At 37.3% G+C, this 9,761-nt stretch overlaps 1 protein-coding gene across 1 annotated transcript in view; it reads left to right on the forward strand.

The window, feature by feature from the left end:
• LOC110303542 overlaps positions 1 to 6,224 on the forward strand; it is a 56,179-nt gene extending 49,955 nt beyond the window's left edge. The window contains exon 3 of the mRNA XM_021174653.1: positions 5,439 to 6,224. Coding sequence (XP_021030312.1) covers positions 5,439 to 6,111 — 673 coding nt within the window. The 3' untranslated portion in view covers positions 6,112 to 6,224. The remainder of the gene's footprint in view (positions 1 to 5,438) is intronic.
• Positions 6,225 to 9,761: the final 3,537 nt, after the last annotated feature.

The following is a 9,761-nucleotide window of genomic DNA, read 5'->3' on the forward strand; positions in this document are numbered from 1 at the left end:
CTTCTGTAGGGCAAAAGATACTGTCAATAAGACAAAAAGGCCACCAACAAATTGGGAAAGAATTTTTACCAATCCTAAATCTGATAGGGGACTGTTATCCAATATATACAAAGAGCTCAAGAAGCTGGACTCCAGAAATTCAAATAACCCTATTAAAAAATGGGGTACTGAGCTAAACATAGAATTCTCAACCTAGGAATAATGAAGGGCTGAGAAGACCTTGAATAATGCAAAACACCCTTAATCATCAGGGAAATGCAAATCAATACAACCCTGAGATTCTACCTCACACCAGTCAGAATGGCCAGGATAAAAAATTCAGGTGACAGCAGATGCTGACTATGATGTCCAGAAATAGGAACACTCCTCCATTGCTCATGGAATTGCAAGCTTGTATAACCACTCTGGAAATCAGTCTGGTGTTTCCTCACAAAACTGGACATGGTACTACCAGTAGATCCAGTAATACCTTTCCTGGGTATATACCCTGAAGTTGTCCCAACTGGTAATAAGGACACATGCTCCGCTATGCTCATATCAGCCCTACTTATAATGGCCAGAAGCTGGAAGAACCCAGATGACCCACAACAGAGGAATAGATACAGAATATGTGGTAAATTTACACAATGGAGTATTACTCAGCTATTAAGAACAATGAATTTATGAAATTATTGTGCAAATGGATGTATCTGGAGACTATCATCCTGAGTGTGGTAACTCAATCACAAAAGAAGTCATTTGATATGCACTCACTGATAAGTGGATATTATCCCAGAATCCTAGAACACTCTAGATACAACTTCCAAAACACAAGAAAATCAAGAAGGAACACCAACTCATGGATACTTCATTCCTCCCTAGTATAGGAAATAAAATATCCATGGAAGGAGTTGCAGAGACAAAGATTAGAGATAAGACTAAAGGATCAACCATCCAGAGACAGCTCCACCTTGGGTTCCATCCCACAATCAACCAGCAAATGCAGACACTATTGCATACACCAGCAAGTTTTTGCTGAAAAGATCCTGATATAGCTGTCTCCTTTAAGGCTTTTCCAGTGCCTGGCAAATACAGAAGTAGATGCTCATAGTCATCTATAGGATGGATGTAGGATATAGGAGCTTGAGATAGTACACAAGAGCTGAAGTGGTCTGCAAACCTATAGGTGGAAGAACAATATGAACTAATCAGTAACCCCAGAGCTCATGACTCTAGCTATATATGTAGCAGAAGAAGGCCTAGTTGGCCATCTTTGGGAAAAGAGGACCCTTGGTCTAGCAAACTTTATATGCCCCAGTACAGGGGAAAGCCAGGGCCAAGAAGTGGGAGTGAGTGGGTAGGGGAGCAGGGGTGGAGGGTATAGGGGACATTTGGTATAGCATTTGGAATGTAAATGAAGAAAATACCCAAGGAAAAAAAAGAAAAAAAAAGAGAAAAAGAAAACAGATTAGCTAAAAAAAAAGACCCCCACAAAACAAAACAAAAAAAAATTGAATCAAATCTTTGAAGTCAATCCCATTCCAATGTGTGTTTCTTGTGTGCATTTGAAAGATGGATGCATTTCATAACCATACTGGAATCTGTATCTATTTATTGAGGAATAGAGAGATATTAATTGCGATTGATTGTTAATTCCTGGTCCTTTTTGTTGCTGTTTATTTTTGTAATGATAGTATGGTGTCTTCATATGTATATGACTTTCATTCTTTCCTTCAAATTGTCTTCTCTCTCTCTCTCTCTCTCTCTCTCTCTCTCTCCTCTTCCCATTTAGATATGCAGGTGTGAACTCTTCCTGTGTTTTTCATGCATGTAGTTAGTGAGAATGGTACTTTAAGATTCTGGAGTAGTTAATGCAAGATAATTATAACCAGCAAGAACACAGAGATGCAAGTTCTTAGAACTACAGGGACCTGTTTGGATGATACATCCATGTAAGTTTCACAAATGTTATGGGTTTAACATCCAACATTTATAATAAACTCAGTATCCAATTCAAGTAGTAGTAGATATTATAAATAACCTTGCTTATATGGACAGGCACCTGATATTAGATACTTCATTGCTATAGGGAAAAAATCTACTCCTAATATTCAGATTAGCGAACATTGATATTATTTCACTCTTAATACTATTTTGTCATATATAACTGCCTCACTCAATCGACATTGTATAAGCTTTTATGAGGGGTAGATGACAATTAACAAAGAGAACCTCGACTGAACAATGTGGAGAATATGAGAGACTTTGATGTATTCAGGCCTAAATCNCATGTATCCATTATGACCTTTCCTGTCATTCAGAAAACTTTGACAGTATGCAAACAAGTGCACACCAGACAATGGTAGAACTAACACAATGTACTGAACACAGTGAATCACCACTAACCTAGAAGCTATTTCCAGTTTATGCTTGCTAGAAAAAAGAAAATCATTTTAACCAATAGTACATCACTCTGTACATCTACTGCACTCCAGGAAAGAGATCATGACAGGAAATAGTGACATCATTTATTTTAAATCTCCTCAGATTTTATTTGGTATAGTTATGGATTTCCTGTTTTTTCCTTCTATAATTAACTGTATTATAAGACTTTTTATGCTTTGGTGTANTGAGTAAATTCATATATAGTTGGATGAGTATGCAGATGTGGAAGGATCTTCAAATATCAAATGGGAAATCCATTATCAAGTTATNCTGTATAAGGAATCTTTCTAAATTAAAAATGAAAAAAAATATTTCCAGAAACATTCTAACATATGAGAAGAGCATTAGCATCACTGGCCCTTTAAGACTATATGTTAAATCTGAGTAGTAATGAGCCATTCAATTTTGGTAGTCTTGGGAACATAAAACTTTTTAATGTGAGTCTCTAACACTGGGCAGACACTAACATTTGCAGTTCAATGAAAAGATAAAGGCAAGTATGTGGGAACTAAAAGTGGTCTGGGTAAGGATGGAGAAGGGAGGATATCCCATGTCTAGCCATAGTTCTTCCTGTCCTCTGGGAAGGCAGATGCAAGAAGGCTGCCAGTTGCTTTCTACTAGGTTGTGCAGATCTGACTGGAGGTTTAGGCATATCAGATTGTTTAAACTCTGTGAAATTGAAAAATGAGGCTCCAACTAATCAAAGTAGGACCGAATTGTAAAGGTTTGTGTGAGTCAGCAGTTGGTTGGTGAGACACTGTTCTGAGTTGAAATTTCTGCCTAACACAATTTCTCTTCCTAAAGGTGATTCACCTTCTTTGTGACTCCATTTTTGTTCAACATTTCCTGTTAATTCAAAGATATTTACCTTCGAAGCATCTTTCAAATGGATCAACTCATCGTTGATACATGGAGGTAAAACATTAAATAAGTTGGATAGGAGGTTTTAAAATGGGTCTGTATGAAAGAGATGAATCTATTCCATGGGATTCAGACATAGGCAGAACCTCATCCTTCTAGACTAGTTCATCTCTGTTGCATAACAACACTTTCCACCTTTGTCTGGTTGTAAATCAATATTCACTGTTCCTGCAGTTCACTGGCACAGATTTGCCTTGGTAAGTAAGAAGATTTGAACAGGGTATTACTGAAGATGCCACCAATTAAAATCCTATCTCTGGCCCCTTGATATTGAAAATTTTATATGCCCCAGTACAGGGTAATGCCAGGGCCAAGAAGTAGGAGTGGGTGGGTAGGGATGCATGGCATGGGGAGGGTATAGGGAAATTTAAGGATAGGATTTGAAATGTATATAAAGAAAATATCTTAAAAAATAAAGAGTTGTTGTAGTCATGGTGTCTCTTCATCGCAGTAAAACCCTAAGAAACCCTGGAAAGATTCTTACTATTGGTTAAACAATGTCTATTGATCAGATTTGAAATATAAATACAAGTGACATTGTATGCACAAAAAGATTGTAGTTGTATACTTAGAAATGTATGTGTGTGTGTATAGTTATAGAATATTACTTTTATATAAATAAAAAAGGTAGCCATCCATTTGGGAGTAAGGGGGTAATATACATAGGAACGGTTGGAGGGAAGAAAGGGAAGAAGGAAATTATGTAATTATATTTTAACTTCAACTAATAAAATGTTTTTAATATTTTTTAAAAATTCCTATCTCTCTGCTATAACTTGTCAAATGGTACAGCTACTGTCCTCTCCAAATAGGGATGCAAATTCCCTAGTAAGTATCAAAGAGTGGGTGCCTGGGAGGGAAGTTTTCCTAGCAACTAGATCCTGATTATAGTACCCTCAACACATCTGCATGTACAGTGAAAATGAAATATACCACATATCTGGTAGATACAAACATTTCCCCCTGTGGTTTTCTTTTCAAGTATCCCATGGAATCCCTTGGTTCACAGTTTTGTATGAGCATTAACACTAAGTATGTCCAAAGTTTTAACTTAGTACAGATCTACATGAATTCGTGCATACATTACAAATGGAGTCTATTTTTTGCTAAAAGATAGACAAAAGATAGTCAGTATAGTATATGTGCAACAATCAAATAAAGTTTATAACCTGAAAATGGGCTTTTGAATCCATTATATTTAAATTATGTAAGTTTCAACAAGTCTTCTTCATTTGTGTGTAGATTTCAGACTTTGGCACTGAAGAATGATTTTAGGCCCTTTCACAAGAGCAGCAATCACCCTCTCACTGAGGAGTAGCTGTGGCCGAGATATTTACATATATTGAAATTCATTGTCACTGTGACCTTAATTAAAAATTTGTATACTTTTGAAAGATTTTCACATTCCAAAATTATATGCTGCACAGACATGCAACACTGTTAGTTTTTTGTACATAGAGTTCCTTTTGGCATGTAATTTTGATGTGTTCCTGTTTGCATGTGTATGGGTGCATGACAGTGTGTCTATCAAAGCCTGTATAAATATATAAGAGTATACGTGTTTCATGTATGGAATTTGTACATTATCATTATGACATGTCAATAGGTTTTCATTTTCCTTATTCTTTCAGCACACTTCAGTTTATAATAGTCACATGAGAGTCCTATAATGTAATTTAGAAATGATATTTGAGCATTCTTGTATTTGTTGTTTTCATGTATTTATTATATTTGTGAATTGAATTCACAGATGATAAACATCACATCATAGATGACAATAAAAACTTATTTTTTATACTATTAATTCCAAGGTTGAGCATTCTTAGTTAATATAAAATTACATTTTAGTAGTTGACAGATACACAAAATTTTGTCACAAAATTACTTGAAGACAGTAATCATCTGATTGTCATGGATTTCCAGGCTTCTTATACAGTTACTTTTAGTATGGTAAACACTAATTCATGGAAATGTAATTATGTGAAATCACAGACTGGGTATGAGATCTTACTGCTCCATGTAATATGATTATTGTTGTCCCAGATTCTTTTGTGTCATTATTTGACTTTATACTTGTTTAATGTCACCTACAGATTTATCAATGAAAAGGACTGCATCTACAAGCTGAGCCGTCTCTTTTGCAGCTTAGCAGCTTTCATGCTTGAAATACTTATTGCAAGCACCTTATCCTGGCGCCTATGGGAATTTGACAGCAATGTTGTGCAGTTTGTGTCCTTTGGCCTGTGGGAAGCATATTACCCTCAGCAGTTTAACATCTCTGGAAAACTAACCAAGATGCTGGTATACACCCCTATTGATTCAACTTGGAACATTTCAACTGAATTTATGTATGCACAGAACCTGATAATATCGGCCATTTTGATGAAGCCTGTGGTTCTGCTTTTCAGTGTAATGGCCATTAAAATCAGCTGCATGAAAAACCCACTAGTGGAGATGCAGATATATTTCTACAAGATCTCTGCCTTAACTTTGTCTGTTAGCAGCATGTTCACATTTGTTTCTGTGATCTGGAACCACGTGGTAGATCTTTATGGCCAAACCACTCTGGACTTTCCATATGATTTTCCTGTTAAGAAAGAAGCTTTAAGAAGCAAACATTTGACTTTGGTGTTACCAGTAGGCCTCCTTATATCCACCATGTCACTCTTTGGTGTGATCATGTTTCTCTCTGAGATAAGCAATTTGAAACTACAGCGTCCTGTGAAGGCCAATGATGATTCCAAAATGGGCCTTCTAGATGCGTGAAGTGATAAGTTTTGGATTTTCAACATTTCTGAGAATGGTCTTTTAAGAAGTTTCCTATTCCTATAGGGAACTCATGTTGTTCTCAACTCATTCTAAATAAATTTGTTCTATTGCAAGCATCAATTGATTCTCAAGCTGTGTTTATGCTTACTTCTTCCACTATATCCCTTAGCTTTTTCATTTTCAAGCTCTAAAGGCTATGATAATTTGCACAAATTTTGCCTACAAGCAGTACTAAGGGAATGCATATCTGTAATCCATATTGCAAAAATAAACAAGGCAAATCCCTGGTGAAATATTTTCATAAGGTAGTTAGTTGATGCTTAAGGAAACAATATAATCACATTCCTTTGTGGAGAATCTCAAGGTACAGAAAATACTGAGAGCCTTTTATAAACTCTTGTGGGAATCCATTAAGGAAGCACATTATGAATTATGAACATATATGCAAGGAATTTAAATGGGTGAAATTACTCCCTACTACACATCTTATGCCTCTAATAAAGCACCAGTGGACCAGAATGGGATATATTACTTTAAACCATGGGTCAATAGGGTTCCATAAAAGATATGCTTCCTGAAAAAAGACTGTTCCAATTCCATTCAAGATTCTCTACAATTTTATGTAAGTATGACACTATTGGGAAGGAAAATATTTCTTAAGTAATTGAACATGAAGAAATGGAGCTCCTGCCAAATACAAGCTTCATTCCTATTGATATACATGCATATTGATGAAAATTAGACTACTTCCTATTGTCGATATCAAAAAGCCGCAAATCCTGAGCACTACAGCAGGCTCTTTCTAGCAGATGTATTCATATAAGAGTGTCACAAATGTTATGTGGGTAAATGGATTTAAGACCCATTCCATGAGGCAGAACCTAAAACATAAGCTGAAGTGGAAAGGAGGTTGAAATTTGATAGACATAGAAAATCCCTTACATTATTCTGCTCAAGGATTATTTAAATGAAATGAATTATAAGACATTCTGATAAACTCATAGATTAGTGCCTCCCACACATCATAGAAGATTATTAAATATTGTTTAAAAAAAGAATACCAAGAAGAGACCAATTCAGTGCATCATCTCCTTATCTTTAAGTAGACTTCGGCATCAGGGAATGGCTCTAGTGTTTAAGGTCCAGAATTCAGCAGACAAAGCCTGCATTTATCTGTGCTCAAAAATCAAGAGTGTACCAGTTGTTCCTGGTGCACCTGGGCTGTTTTGAAGGAACTTACCAAGGATATGTGGACCGGGAACTATGCCTCCTGTTACAGAGATGAAACATGTTGTGTTGTTTTTAGGAAAAACCAATGCATTGTGCTGCAAGACTCTTTGGGGGAGTGAAAGTAGTTACTGAACCTCAGAGAGACAATGATGTTTCATGAGTGCATCCATATTTAGGTCCTTAACTGTGGAGATACAAAATGGATATATACATCTGGGGTTAATGTCAAGAAAATAAAGAACACAATAAAATGTAGTGGTGGTGTTTGGATAATTCTAGCATATATCCTTCCATCTCATTATATTTATCTATCTGCTAACAATGTGTGCTTGCAGAGCAATGTCTTGAAGTGTGATATCCTTGTATCAGTATGAGCATGGGAAAATTAAGTGGAGAAACCCAGTGAAGGAGCGTTCTTCACTAAAAGAAGGCAAGTGACAATTTGCATGGCTGTATATGGAGAAAATTTGGAGTGAATTATNAAGAAAATTTGTGCCTTAGCTATGAAATGAATTTGTGAACATGGTACTCGTAGGCTTGGTTACAGGAATGACAGAGAATGTTGCTAGAGATTTCTTGTCAAGGAGCCTAGAATGGGTAAAGTAGGAATGGCTCTAGTGTGTGAATTTATGTTAAATTATTTGCAGTTCATGATCAGATCTGTGTATCACCTGTTCCTACATAGTGATGCTAGACCATGCATATATCATAGAGGAATGCTTATTTTCATTGGGGAATTAACCATGAGGGATCTATCTATATAGAACCTAGGCAATTGGCAATGCAAATGAATCTAAAATTGATGTTTCCCTTTAAATTATCTGGAAAATTATGGCAAAAAATGAATAAGGTCTCGAATGGCCCGAAGGTAGAGAGTTCAAAATCCTAGGCTGCACAGTCCTAGAATGACCCTCGTCGGAATGTTCTGGGCATGATACAAGGCAAAGAGGTTGTGAGAGCTACAAATCCCGAAATCAAAATGAGAAGTTTGAGTTAGCACCAGCAAGATTGATTCTGAAGGCATTCTCTAGGAAAAAAAAAAAAAGTTATGTGAATTTGCTGACCAGAGCTAAGACTTGTGGGAAGGCACATGTGCCATTGCAGGGTGGTGCTGGCTCCCGCTGGCCACCATGCTTACATAGGCAGTAAAGTTTTTTTGCCAAGATGAGGTTTTGAGAATTAACCAAAATTAACCAATCAGATGAGAGACAACTTAACCAATCAGATGAAAGACAAGTTAACCAATCAGATGAGAGAGAAGTTAACCAATCAGATGTAGGCATGCAATTGAGGTGGTAAACATAACCCAAGCACAACCAATCTGGGTGTGAGACAAGCCTTTCCTAGGCCTATATAAACAGCACCAGTTCTGGGCTTTTGGTCTCTTCATCTCTGCAATCAAGCTCTCCCAATAAACGTGTGCAGAACTATCCTGTTGCAGTGTCGTTCTTGCTGGTGAGTCAGGGCGCGCACAAGCAGTGGTGCTAAAAACCAGGGAAAAGAAACATCTTCAGGCATGAGCGAAGACCCTCTGCTACAGGGAGGATTCAGAACTGCATCGCAGGGAAGGAGCAGTTAATAAAGTGTTCCCATAAAACAGGCTGCTGAGAAGGATCCGGCGTGGATTCAGAACTCTTCAGCTGAGGAACAGTGGTACCAGTAAGTCTCCCAAATTGATCGCCGGGTTAAAAGGAGATAAAAAGGAAAAGAAAAGGGAGGAAAAATAAAAGGAATCAGTGATAAAGAAAAGGAAATAGTGAAGAAAAGGAAAGGGGAAAGGAAAGAAAAGAAGGAAAGAAAGGATTGAGACAATAAGTTTCCCGGCTTTGGGACAAGTTAAGGTTCATGAGTTATGCTTTTTCCTCCCATTGACCCTTTGTGGGTAGGTCTGATAGTTTTGGTCTTGTTTGTTCTGATATATGGACTCTGTTACTGTTTGAAACTGTGTGTAGAGGCAGTCAAGACAGGTCAGAAAATCCTTACAGAGCAACAAGAGAGTATGTCGGAAGAGGAGAAGGGCTTAAAAAGAAAAAAAGAAAAAGAAAGGAGACACAGTGTTATCAGGTGGACAGAAAGGACAAAATAAAAGAGCCGAGGCAGAGGAGGAATGCGAATTAGCTTCTGCACCCCCTCCCTCTGCCTCCTCAGCAGCCACCTATAGGAGGACCTTCTATCTGGAGGTTTGGAGAGAGGTTAGATTCTCCTTGCTGGGATGTCCTATTTTCACCGACCAAGCAGGGCTGGCTGCCACAGTTTTGATGGTGCAAACAAAAGAAATAACCTGCTATAATTGTGGACAAACAGGTCATATGCAAAAGCAGTGTACAAAGGGTAGAAAGAGTAGGTTTGAAAAGACAGTACCAGGCATTTGCCCAAAATGTGGGAAAGGAAGACATTGGGCAAATGAATGTAGATCA

This window comes from Mus caroli, chromosome 10 (assembly GCF_900094665.2).
Source record: "Mus caroli chromosome 10, CAROLI_EIJ_v1.1, whole genome shotgun sequence".
In the NCBI taxonomy this organism is placed as follows: domain Eukaryota; kingdom Metazoa; phylum Chordata; class Mammalia; order Rodentia; family Muridae; genus Mus; species Mus caroli.